The sequence below is a fragment of the Enhydra lutris genome, unplaced genomic scaffold (assembly GCF_002288905.1).
Source record: "Enhydra lutris kenyoni isolate GAN:26980312 unplaced genomic scaffold, ASM228890v2 scaffoldscaffold8, whole genome shotgun sequence".
In the NCBI taxonomy this organism is placed as follows: domain Eukaryota; kingdom Metazoa; phylum Chordata; class Mammalia; order Carnivora; family Mustelidae; genus Enhydra; species Enhydra lutris.
The window spans coordinates 9,982,259-9,995,472 of record NW_019154092.1 but is presented as its reverse complement, the minus strand read 5'-3'; the positions used below and the strand labels follow the sequence as shown (position 1 = coordinate 9,995,472).

The 13,214-nt window shown below is 42.9% G+C and overlaps 1 protein-coding gene across 1 annotated transcript in view; it reads right to left on the bottom strand.

The window, feature by feature from the left end:
* Positions 1-13,214, bottom strand: part of LOC111142456 (laminin subunit alpha 1) — a 126,471-nt gene that overhangs the window by 17,707 nt on the left and 95,550 nt on the right. The window contains exons 43-51 of the mRNA XM_022495618.1: positions 12,998-13,152; positions 11,349-11,492; positions 10,195-10,328; positions 9,222-9,372; positions 8,349-8,473; positions 2,954-3,104; positions 2,177-2,320; position 2,039; positions 1,332-1,473 (exon numbers count right to left, since the gene is read on the bottom strand). Coding sequence (XP_022351326.1) covers positions 1,332-1,473; position 2,039; positions 2,177-2,320; positions 2,954-3,104; positions 8,349-8,473; positions 9,222-9,372; positions 10,195-10,328; positions 11,349-11,492; positions 12,998-13,152 — 1,147 coding nt within the window. The remainder of the gene's footprint in view (positions 1-1,331; positions 1,474-2,038; positions 2,040-2,176; positions 2,321-2,953; positions 3,105-8,348; positions 8,474-9,221; positions 9,373-10,194; positions 10,329-11,348; positions 11,493-12,997; positions 13,153-13,214) is intronic.

Genomic DNA, 13,214 nt, shown 5'->3' with positions numbered 1-13,214 from the left:
GGATTAGGAGACAGGTTTCCAGTCCTGGCTCCATCTTGGCAGGGTTAATACCTGGGGCAAGTGACCGCTGCCCTGAAGTTTAATTCATTTCCAAGATGGGATAGGGGCATGGGACTGTGGTGATAAATGGTGTTCCTTGGAACCTCCAGAAATTTCTGGCAAAGAGAAGGGGTGAGGAGTAGATCTGGGCTGCTTAACTTACAGCATCCAGAGTGGGTGCACTTCCATGTGGCTTATTAGGATTCCCTATAAGAACTCGGCTGAAGATGGGATAGTGCTACTAACTTATCTGAAGACCACTGGGCTGGATGACTCAGGACATTTGATAATCCCACTCCCTGGAATCCATCTTGCCTTGACTGCTAGCCATTCCTAGCCATTTTTTGTTTGTTTTTTATGATGTGAAACTTAGGGCTTAATTTGTCCAATCCAAAATTGTAACACTGAGGACAATGACCCACAGAGAGCTTATGTCAATTATTAAAGTCAAGTCACAAAGCTAAACATGAATTAGTGTTACAAAATTATTTCATTGTCTCCTCTGCCATCTTTTCTCTAACTTCCTGATGCTGGCCTTTCAACTTTCACATACATTGTTCTTTCTCATCACACAAAAGGGAAGTCCAGATGGGTCTGCAGAGAGCATTTTTTTTTTTTTTTTTTTGGTCTGGAAAAAGAGTCAACTAAAATCTCTAGAGGAAAACAACCTATGATGGAAAATGGGGTCTCTAAATATTGTAGAATATTAGTAACAATTGGTAAAGATTTCTAGATGTTCTAAAGGCAACAAATAAAAAAATCATTAATTTTACTGTAGAAGGGTTTCTTCACATCCCAGTTAATATGACACATAGTGGTTTGAATCAAGGCAGGTGTTATGGGTTAAAATTTGTCCCCCACAAAAGATGATGAAGTCCTAACCCCCAGGACCTGGGACTGTGACCTGATTTGGAAATAGGGTTGTTACAGATGTGATCACGTTAAGATGAGGACATTAGGGTGTCTAATATGACCGGTGTCCTTATAAAAAGGGGAAATCTGGACACAGACACACACAGAGGGAGGACAATGTAATAAGGCACAGAGAACATTATCCACAAGGAATGCCTGAAGTTGCCAGATGCTAGGAGAGAGGCAAGGAACAGAGTCTTTCCCACAGCCCTCAGAAGGAAGCAACTTTGCTGACACCCTGATTTTGGACCTGTAGCCTCTAGGGCTGTGAGAGAGCGTACTTCTGTTGTCTGTCCCCTGGCTTGTGGTGCCTTGTTATAGTAGCCCTAGGAAGCTAACACATTTGGCAGTTACAGACATGATTATGACACGTGAAATACCTTACAATTCTTGACCTAGGTAATCCACCCACATAAATTGGATCTTTATCTAGACGATTGAGATCCGAAGACGCTCCTGGAGTTTCGCCTTGCTTGGTTTCTCTATAACTGGTGTCATATGCATCGATAACTGCTAGGATTCCTAAAAAGAAGAACCAGGAAAATGAAAACCATTTTCTAACATTAAAGTAAAAACGAAGTTCATTTATAAATTCTTTCTTTATAAATTCCTTCGCATTCTGCACGTTTGACCAGGGAGTATTCTGGACTATTAAAGGACACATGAAAATCCTCGGTACAGAAGTCAATGAATCCAGAATACGTATTGCTGAAGGACAGCACTGTGTGTGTGGCAGGGAAGAGAATGGATCTGATCTTTGATTCCAATTCACTACTTACTGTTAGGTAATGCTCTTGGAAGCCATTAAAAAAAAAAAAAAGAAGAAGTATAATATTCCCCCCAGCAATATGTGAATCCTAGCATTTAGTATTTCAAAGAAAACAATGGCTTTCTATTAAAAGATCATTCAAGAATACCCAAGAAGCTAAAGTAAATAAAAATTGCTGATTTTGGAAGGATTTCTTTCTTCCTTCCTTCCTTCCTTTCAAGTTTCTAGAGACAAGAGAGGAGGGGAAGAGAGAGAGAGAGAATCCCAAACAGGCTCCATGCCCAGTGGAGAGCCCTAAGCGGGGCTCGATCTTACAACCCTGAGACTGTGACCTGAGCCAAAATTAAAAGTCAGACTTTTAACCTACTGAACTACTCAGGCGTTCCTGATTTTGGAAGGATTTCTATTCCTACGAGGGTGGCCTGTACCATCTCATTGCCCTTCTGTGCACTTAACTTGCTTTCGGTTTCTCTGGAAGGCGATTTTGTACCAGGTTCCATTGTTATAGCGTCTGTCTGTAGTAAGGGCAAGAGGCCCTGAGCCCAGGTCTACTGTAACTCTGACTCTGCCATGCACCAGCTCGATGGATAAAAAGTCTTTCTGTGAAGAAGAGAAAAAAGTTACCCAGGGCTGCATCGTTCTCACAGATTCCCTTTTCCTTCCTGTTGCAGACAGTAAAACCTTCCAAAGTCAAACTCAGAAATCTGGATCTGGCCCAACCATCAGAAGTCTCTGTTAGGAAACTGAAATATCTGGGAAGACTTTCTAGAGTACTACACAGGTATAAAGGAGAGAAACACATTGTTGCCAAAATCTACAGTAAGAGAAGTGGAACCTTTGTATCATTTTCATTTAGATTCATAAATGGGCCAGTCCTACAAAAAAAACTAGAAGATTGAGAGAAATCAACCCCACAATAGAATAAAAACAACATTAAGTTCCCATAGATGGAATTCAGTGAAGGCCACAGTGATCAGAATGAACATTGAACAAGATAGAGGAAAGTCAAAATTTAATAACAAATATCATTGATCTCCATAAATGGTAGGATGGCTCTTTTCTACTTGGTGCTCTCCTGTATTTTACAATGGTTCTTCAGTGAATTTATAACATAAAAATATTTAAAATGAGGAACTAGTATGACAAACATATATATATCTTATATTTGTATATGCTCACAAAGAAGTCATTAAACATAAATATCCTCACAACAATTTGACTGAATATACTTACAGTGCCATTTGAAGTGAGATAGAGAAGAAGCCCGTTGGGTGAAAAGGTACTAAAAAGCATAACTATCTGAGTCCCCGTCGTCCGGAGCATTCTCTCCACGACCGAATACCCACTCCCATCAAAATGGAAGGAGGAGTCTTCATTCTGGGGGCTGCAAGACAGAGCAGAGGAAATACAACCTATTCTCAGGAAGGTGGTTAAAAAGAAAGGATACCTTTACTGAGGGCTTCCCCTCACAAACATTGTGGTAGAACTGTTATTTCCATAATTTGATAAGTCACTCTAAGACCTATCTTAAAATATGCTGCTAGATTATGCAAGACAAAGTCCAGTTGCTTTGTACAGAAAAGAAAGTTAACATAGGCCGTGTTCACTGGAAGAAGAAAGAAGAAAGGTCTTCAAAGGATGGATAACTGCTATAAATATTTCTACTTATCAGGTAGATTTTCATTTGTTGACTTCCTTTACTATCACTGCCCTTTCTTAATTCCAAAGCTTTCAGAGTAATTTTTATATTAACATTTTATCATTTATCTGCTGGTTTTTATATTAACATTTTATCATTTATCTGCTGGTTTTAAGTAATGCATCAGTTAAACTGCGATAGTGATGGAAAACAAGTATGTACCAATGTAGCAGAAGGACCACTTTACCAAAAAAAAAAAAAAAAAAGAAAAGAAACAAACAAACCATCATTGACAACAGCACCCATCTCAAAAATCTGTGGGGTGTGCTTACAACAAAGTTATTTAAAATAGACCTTGGTACTTCTCAGGTCCGTGTGTTTTCTGGTCATCCCCATACCTCAAAAGGCTGACTTTATTCACTCTTCAAATACAAAGTAAGTTTATCTGGAACATATCACAATACATTTAAAAAATACATTTCTGGGCTTCAGAACCTGGATGTGGGTTTTTTTTTTTTTTTTTGGGGGGGGGGGGGGATATGAATTTGCTCTTTCCCCAGCTGAAGGTGTAATACCCAAACTCAGAGCCACATCTCTAAGCAGGACATGTAACCAAACGGTGACACTGTTTCCATTAACAAAAGAAAAATATCAGTGCTTTATGAAACCTGAGGCTTCAAGCTGACAGCTTCCTGTGGTCCTGCTTTTTTGAAAGATTTCTGTCCCTTGACCTTTCTTAGAAGTATAACTTAAAGGAAATGCACTCTGCATGAGGAAGCTATGGTTTAATTCTCTATTATTTCATTTTGAAACCTGTGAATTCCTGCAGGTATGTTCCATTGCTCTGTTTCTTGTCTGGTCACAGTTTCATGCGGCTAACGACACAGACTCTAGAACCAGACTGCTGGGGTTCAAATCCCTGTCTCCCCCTTTACTAGTTGTGTGAACTCGGAAGAGTTACCTAACGTCTCTGTGTGTCATTACCTTCATCTGTAAAATAAGGACAATAGAAGCTCTCGGGAAGGGCTATATATGATTTAATACATGTAAAGTCCTTTAAACAGTACTTGGCACTTAAATGTTCACTCCAGTTAGCTCTGATTATTTTGCTATGTTCAAAGGTCCCCAAAGGGATGTCATTTTGCCTATTAAAAGCGGAGCCTCAAAGATTAAGTACCCTGTCCAAGGGCACACCCAAGAAAATGGTGAAGCCATTTTTCAAACAAAAGTCCAGAAATCTCTCTAGTCCTGCTGTGCACGCCCTCTCCCTCTCCAGAGCTAATGAGTTCCCTGTTCTTGAGGAGGGGAGCTCTCTGTTTCTGGTTTCTCTCCATCAGCGGGGCCTGGCCACATGAGTTAGCCACAATGAGGGATGCACTCAAATGAAACCATGTTTGTGCATTTCCTGAGAAAGTTCTTGCTCCCCCCTCCCCGGCCAATGACACTTTTCTGGGGCTTGTCCCCTTGTGGCTGAGGCTTCTGTTCTATAACCACGAGACCCACAAGTATCACCAGTCAGCCCAGGTGCCTGTTCCCAGGTGGACCACAGGAAGGCAGCTCTGGGGCCCTGCACAGGCAAGGGACTCTGGGACAAATGAAAGCTGGCTGGTTGCCAAAACAACCTTACCTCCCCAGCTCTCAGCCCAACGAGCCTTTAAGAATCACTAGTCCTCTGATGCAAGCTCCCATGATAGGGGGTCGCACCTGCTGTACTACCCATCAGCACTCAGGGCAGCTGTATGACAGTGAGTGGTGGGGACACCTGGGCCCCGGATGCCACTTCACCTGTGCCTCCACTTGCCACAGCGGCAGAGAACTTTCTCTGTGCTTCCACAGGTGTCTTTCCTAGAGACCAGGAGACGTTGGAGAAGATCAACTCCAATGACTAATGCTGACATCGCCAGCAGCTAGCAGGGGCCCGGAACACGGGAGACTGGCCTGTCCCAAAGGTCCCAACACAGCCTGTCACAACATCCACTCATCACTAATACAAGAATAAAGACCTGTTAATTAAATAAAAAGGTTTTTCCATATTTAGATGAAAACTGTTAGAATCAGTGGCTTACTGTATAATGTCCTTTAAGAATTTAAGAGATCATAATTATAAACATATGCCAAAAACATATAAAAAAGGCAAATATATTCAAAGAGGAATAAAAAAGTAAAAAAAAAAATCAGTTCGTTTCCTTGGTAATAGAAGTCAAAGGTAAATGCTCGTTCTGAGAAAATTAATTTTTAAATCTAAAGGACATCAGAGGACCACACTAATGATTTAATAATGGCAGATTACTTAAACAAGAAGGTCAAAAGCACATGAATTCTAATCGCCAGTCTGCTAACATTGATTCATTTCCTAGAATTAGTTGGTTAACTCTAAGCCAAAGTCTTCGTCTAATAAGTAGGGGAGGTTGCCTAAAATGAAGACAACTCAATTTAAAAAGACGGACAGGCACACCTGGGTGGCTCAGTTGGTTAAGCGACTGCCTTCAGCTCAGGTCATGATCCCAGCATCCTGGGATCGAGTCCCGCATCGGGCTCCTTGCTTGGCGGGGAGCCTGCTTCTCCCTCTGCCTGCCACTCTATCTGCCTGTGCTCATCTCTCTGACAAATAAATAAATAAAATCTTTTAAAAAAAAAAAAAAATTAAATAAATAAAAAGACAGACAGAAAGCGCCCCCTTGTGTCTGTCTCTGCACCTGCCCCTGCATGTTCTATGGAATGTAGGCAACTCTGAAATGCTTTTTAAACAGTTGGGGATCAAGTGAGTTTGGGACTGCTGCCGCTCCCGAGGACACGGTTAGTGTGTGGAAGCGTATCAGAGGCTCCGATGGCCTCACCATAAGACAGTGTACTTAACTGTTTCACTCAGTGTTTCCCAACAGTTTATAGTCGGGACACACCGTATATCCCCACTTAGAAAAAAATATTAATATCCTATTAAACTAGTATTCTTTTAAAAAACATACTTTAGGCATGGTAGTCAACATAAGGATAGCCTGCTGATTTGCTCCGTACCCAGAAAACCTCTGTTTGAGCTAATGAGTCGATCTCATCCTGAAGTTCATGTGGGTGGTCAGGCTTCTACCAAAAAAGCCAGTTCCAGGAATAGGGTGGAGGCCGATGGGGCAGTGGGAGCACCTGCTAATCCCTCCTCTTGGTCTGTAGCAACCTTCATCTTTCCCTGGGGGTCCAGGGTGGGTGGACATGTGGTGGGAGGGTTTTCTTTAGAGAAGAAAACCGATGGCCACATAGAAAATGGACTTTCTCATTCCAGCAAATGAGGAGAAGAGCTAGTAGTCATTAAGTTCCCTCATTACTGCAATTCAAGGCCAGCAGTATTATTATTATTGTGTTATGTTAGTCACCATATAGTACATCCTTATTTTTTGATGTCATGTTCCATGATTCATTGTTTGCATATAACACCCAGTGCTCCATGCAATCTATGCCCTCCTTAATGAGTATTAAGGCCAGGGGGTTAAAAATAACCCTGAAAATGATGGGTGAAATTAGGAATACTGCAACAGCTAAAGTAGGGGGCATTTTCTATATTAGAAATTTTTGAGCTCTCTTCAGACTCTCCTTTCTACAAGTAAGATTAATGATCAGGGGTCAATCTGCGACCCAGAGCCCAAGGGTCGGAACAGTTCTCAAGTTAGAATCACTAAATTGCTCGGGAAACTTCCCTATCAGAAAAACAGCATGAGGAAAAAGTGATGGGAAGTCTGGCTCCCAGAGTTCTAGAGCTGGTGTCATACCTCACTGGGCAGTATCATTTTTTTATCTTATTTGCCAATTGCAAAACCTTGGGTTTCACATGCTTATTGTCAAGAAAATAATTCTGAGGCATCTACCTAAAAAGCAACGGACTGTGACTGCAGGAAGTTCAGAGTGGAACACTGGGGCCGGGGTTTCGAGTTTATAGAGGATTTTCACGTACATCATGGTTAAGTGTTCATCACCAGTGCTGGGAGGTAGGACAACAAGATTTTCATTTTCCTTTTCTGGAAGAAGAAACCAAGTCTCCATGAGGTGAGGTGACTTATTATAAAGTCACTGAGAGAGATCTGGTAGGAGAGGGAGCCTGAAAAAAACTCCAAAGCTAATATTTTTTTCAGTCATAAGGCTCCAAAAACCAAACTTCTGGTCATGACTTTGAAAGCAAGTGAAGTCAAGGGAAGGAAACAAATAAAAGGCTCAAACCACAAAATCCCAAGCTACGAGCCCTAAGAGAAAACAGCTCTGACAGTAACAAAATGAAAACTCACCCACGAGTTTCTAAATGTAATGGGAGTTGCTTCCAACTGATCTTGTCACGGCTCCCTGTTAATTACAGATATCTATCTGGACAGAGCAGCCCATTAGATGACAGAATTATATCAGATGTTACATTTCTCTAATGGCAGAAGCAATCTATTGTCTTAATTACGAAAGCTTGAGGAAACGAGATTTGTATACTTCTGGGGTTGCAGTTATCTTTTTAGAAACGAAAACGGGGGCTGTTGAGCTCGGTGAGATTGTTATTAAATGCCTGTTCCTATAGCGGTATCTGCCAAACGATGTCAGGGAGTTGTTCTCCATTGCCAAAGGCATTTAATTTCTAGAATTCCAGAATTTAAAAATGAGAAAGTATGTAGCTATAAAAACTGGTGGCAGAAACAAAATTCTCATCCTTGGAAGTATTTCCAAACTGAAGATGTACAGTGATTTATCGAAGATGTTCCCATGGCTCTCTGGGACAGAAGGTGCTTTGAGAAGGTATCTGGTGCTTCTCAAGGATATGATCCACGATGAAAGCATACAAGACACAGTGAAAACTACTTCTTAAAGGTTAAAAATGATGCCCATGCTTCCATTAGTAAATGACCTATGCCCTATCCTTTGGGGTAAGACGACTGACATGACAGGGCCACCGTGATGGGCATGGGAATTCCCTAAGCAGCTATGGGACATGAATGACACTATATATTAAATTGCGGGGCCCGTTACCTTCCAAAGCAGCCATGGCACTTGCCCTCCCGTTCAATATAGTTCCACAGGCCGATGGACTGTCCGTTCAGGAAGGCCTCTCCCATGCAGCCTTTAAAATGAGTAACCTTCACAGCAGGAGACTTCTAATATAAACAAACAAAACAAAGACAACCCACATGAATCGGAAAAGGAATACGTTCTCTATGTGCACAGAACTCCTTGCTGGGAACTCAAATCTAACATCCAAATTTTGAGAAAACAACATCCAGAAAAATGGCCCCATTGTGATCACTGGCTTCCTCCCAATTATTAAGTGTAATTGTAGAATAAGCGATAACCAAACAGGATCGCAAAGATCACCTCGGTTACCAGGGGCCCTGGAGAGAAGCTCCTTTTGCAGGTGAGGAAACAGGCTCAGAGCATATTGGTCAGTAGTGAGGGCCCAGCTGGAACTGACCCCCTTACTCTCAGAACACAGAACCAAATCCAAGTGACTCAACTTCATCCAGTAAGGGGATAGCGGGTATAATAAAATATATACCACTGGCTCTGATGTTAAACACTAATTAGCCTTATTCTACCACTAGGGTTAGAAGAGCAATAAAAGAAATTACAGAAATGAATACGGAATGCTGAATTTCCTGTTTCAGTCCTGGGAAAGAAACTCAAATCGCAAAATGGACCATTGGCTTCTTTTCCATTTATGCTCTTTATTCGGCAGGACCCTCTGCTTTATAAAACCAGCCCAACTCTGAAAATGTGCTGTCATTATGCAAAATCACAGAAATGAGAAATATTCATCTGCCTTGGATCTGTTCAATAGTTTAAGCACACTAGTTTTAGGGAAAAGCAGCCCATCAGTCCTGTTCAGATGAATGTCTTGAACGTTACCTTGATCTGTCCTCCAAGCCCTCCAACAAACATGAGCGTTGAGTTGTTTATATCGAGAACATTGGCGGTTCCAGGGGATTTACTTGTTTTTGTTGGTGGTTTCTGAGCTGCGCTCATTTCTTTTACACTCAATGAACCGATGTTTCCAAATCTATGGGTCACAAAGAATTACAGAAAAAACACTTTCAGAATCCCACGACTGTCCGCTTAAGTACACATCTGTTTCTAGGCAGCCTCCAGGCTTTTCTCCCCACATTCCCTGCAGCGGGTCCCCCCACTGGTCTCCGTCTTCCAGTCTTGTCCACCCTGTCCCCAGTTTACTCGCAAAAACTTGTGGAGAAGGTCTTCTAAATCATAAATGGCATTGTGCTACCTCCTTGCTTAAACCAGTTACAGATGATCAGTTAACTATTTGAAACAGGCTACTGCCTTCAGTATTACTCCTTTTCCACAAATAACAAAGCAGAAGACAAGAATTCCCGGCAACAACAAACCATAAGATTACGGAAAAGTAAAAAGATACACCTTAAGGGAGGCTTTGCAAGGAAGAATTTTGCTTTGTGTGTGTGCATTTTAAGAGACCACACTTCCCACTTGGATCCCTGCCTTCTTTCCTCTTCTACGTACACACCACACCCCCCCCCATGTGGGATTTCTACCATGTTGCCTCTCACTCCTCTCTGCGGAGGAGAACTCAGTTTACTGGTCGGCCAGCTTTAGACCTAACATCCTAAAGGTAATGAACGTCTAACATTTTTCTTCTTTTGATCGTTGATTTTGGTAACAAAGTTTATTTCTTTTATAATAAGGGGGGGGGGAAGCCCTTATTTCTATAGTTAATCTAAACCAACTATCCTTTAACTATAATCTAACTTCCCCCAAGTTTCAAAGACTATGATATGATGTGACAAACATGTTATGAACTTATATAGTTTCAAAAAAAGAGACACTTGGAGAGAACTTTCTCTACTACCTGGTTACATAGATACTGTGCCATTTGTTGTCGTCAATTGGGAAGTCTGGAAATTCCAAACGCGTGGACCCGGAGCCCAGATCCCAGAGAAAGGCCACCTTCCCTCGCCGCATCTCCACTGCCAAGAAATCAGACTGGGGTGCAGGCATGAGCTGGGATGAGTTTACATGCCGACTGTTTGCATGACTACCAAAACATGTTAAAGAATGAGCTCCTAGAGCATTTCCTCTATTCTTAAAAACAACAAAAAAACCCAAAAAACCCACCTTTTGTCTTTAGATGTTCCCCTCCCTGGAGCTGGAGCATGACTCAGAGTCTTGGAGATGGTTACGCCATTGTTAGAATAATAGTGCCCCTCCCAACCTTGCCCTGCCTAGCCCTGCACAGTCCCTTCCAGAAAGTTCCTCAGAAACACTCACTGCGGGTCACCAGTAACTTACAGGGAACAGGAGGAAAGGCACTGGACTGGTCTGCCCAGTCTGAGAAGGCAGTGAGTGAACATGAAATACGTAGTAAGACAGGAGTCATGACACCCCGCAACGCAGACTTGCATCTGTTCTGCACCTCCGCTCCCAGGAAGATATTTCAGAACTTGTGCTCATTAATATTTTCTGCTCTCAGATCCACAAGGGTTCTGACCCATTCCCACTGGCAGCCAAAGGTATCAAGTCGGTCTTCCACAGGGGACTTGCCCCTCTGGGAACCACCGAAATCTCGTTGGGTGGAGGAGTCTGGGTGAAGCTGGACGGTTCTGATACGCCCTTTAGGGTGCACACCCCCACTCCTGATGACAACCTCCGAGATCCAGTTTCCACCCCCAAGGCTGCGCTCGGGGGCTGAAGAGGCTGCAGAAGCCATTAAGAAATGCCACCCTGCAGCTAGGGAAGACACTCTCCTCAACATCGCGGGGCCCTCCTCACAGGCATGCAGCTTGGGACTGTGTGTGTTTTTAATCTAATGCCACTAGTTTAGCAAAAGTTTAGTTCCCTTAGAAGGATTCACGATTTCACCAAGGCCCTGTTTTTTTGTTTTTTGTTTTGTTTTTTCTTTCACCAACCGCGCCCCCCCCCCCCACCGCCCCTGCCCCGCCGCCAATTCAGAAACTACATACGCTTGGAAGAGATTCATTGGGGCTGTCTACAGTCCATACTCACACTGGTGCTGCTCCCCAGGTAGAAGAGAAGGTTATCGGGTTCACTTGTCTTAACATTGAGCGTTAAGGTGTTATAGTTGGTAGAAGAAATTGGAGGCTGGTAGGCCCGGATGCAATCTCGGTCTGCAGACACGGCGACTTTGATCTGTGAAAGGGAAGAGGAAGTGTCCTAATCACTCAGTGACAAACATGGCCGCAGGCCAGGAGATCAAATGTGCTGTTCCAGAACCAATTTTTACTGGTCCGCAAGTTTCCTCTCCTGAGGATGCATAAGGCTTTGTGTTTCATAATGTGAGAGATCAGGTGGTGAGGAAAATTATTTTATTTGGTGAATGACTTAAATATGGAAAAGTCAGTCTTGAAGTTTTAAGATTATTTTACATAGGAAATGGGCTCGCTCATGTGAGACTTAATTCCTTGAGACAAGGAGCTTATCCAGATCACCCTGGAATCTTTACCCCTGACACAGGGAGGACGTTTGATGATCATCTGTCAAATACGTGAAGGAATAATCTATTTATATATCCAGCAAATATTTATAGAGCAACCCCTGCACTTACTACACGTTTCTCTAAGTATCTGCATATATTTCCTATATTAGCTTTAAAGATTATACGTTTGTACTAATCAGAGCATTCAGAAGCGTCCATCGGGCTTACGTTTCGTTGGTGACTTTCACTGAAACAAACAGAAACCAGAGCTCATGTCAACCTACGGCCATTTTCCAATATTGAGGTCACTCGAGGGAGGGGGGAGTGGAAGACTCCAGAACTGCTTTTTCTTAGCTAGCAGGGTTCAGGCGGATGAACGTGAGACCAGAGGTCACATCCGTCCTCTATAAATCCCCAGTAGCGTGTCAACGGCTTAGTCTCTTGAAGAAATTTCCCTGAAATGCCTCCCATTTAGAGCATGGCCAAGGCCTGGAGCTACGGATGGCCGTAACGCACTTTCTTTCCAGTTCTCAAGTGTTCGATGCACTCAGTGCCCTGGATTTGTGAGCACCTGTGTGTGGACGCTGTGCGGCCGGACTCCTAGGCGATGAGGCTCAGGGTACGGCCACACTCTGAGGAACACTTGCATTGCCGCGTTCGTGAAACAATGGCCACGGAGCCAGACTCGGCCAAGGCAGCTTAGAGCAAACACTTAGACCATGAGCTCTACAGCAGCTGGGAACAGCTGTGGACCAACGAGTCGAGGCTACGGTTATAAATCTCCACAAAGACGTGAGATCTCTTCACTATCATTTGGAACCAGGTTGAATGAAGAAAAAACAAAGAAAATGAGACTACTTAAGTCCACTTAAATATACTATCCAGGGCAGGAGAGATGGTATATTTGAGACCAAGCATAAGCACCATAAATAAAAGTCATAAGTCGCCATATCTATCTATCTATCTATATCTATCTCACATATATGCAGATATATATTTATATACCTAAATATATATATATGTGTGTGTGTAAATATACCTAACACAAAGTCTTAAATGTACTGTAGACAAGGCTGGGAGAAATGTGGGTGGTAAGAGCAGAATCGGTAGAAGTCAGTGTGACAGTCCCCTCTACAGGAGTCCCCTGAGACGGGAGGTTACCGAGAGCCCCCGCTGCAGGAGGCCCGAGCTCCTGAGAGCCCCAGGAACCCACACTCACAGAAGCTGCTTGCTTCCGGGCCTGGCTGATGAGCAGTTTGATTTCTGATAGGTTTCTGCTCAGGTTCTCTTCTAATATCTTCAAAGGCTTCAACCGATCAAATAAAAGGCTGGCTTGTGTCTCAGCTTCTTTCACTCTTCTTCCAGCTAGCAGAGCTACCCAGTAGCGGGTGGTGAGAAAGATGGCGGCAGGGAGGAAACGAGGGAGGTGAATTTAT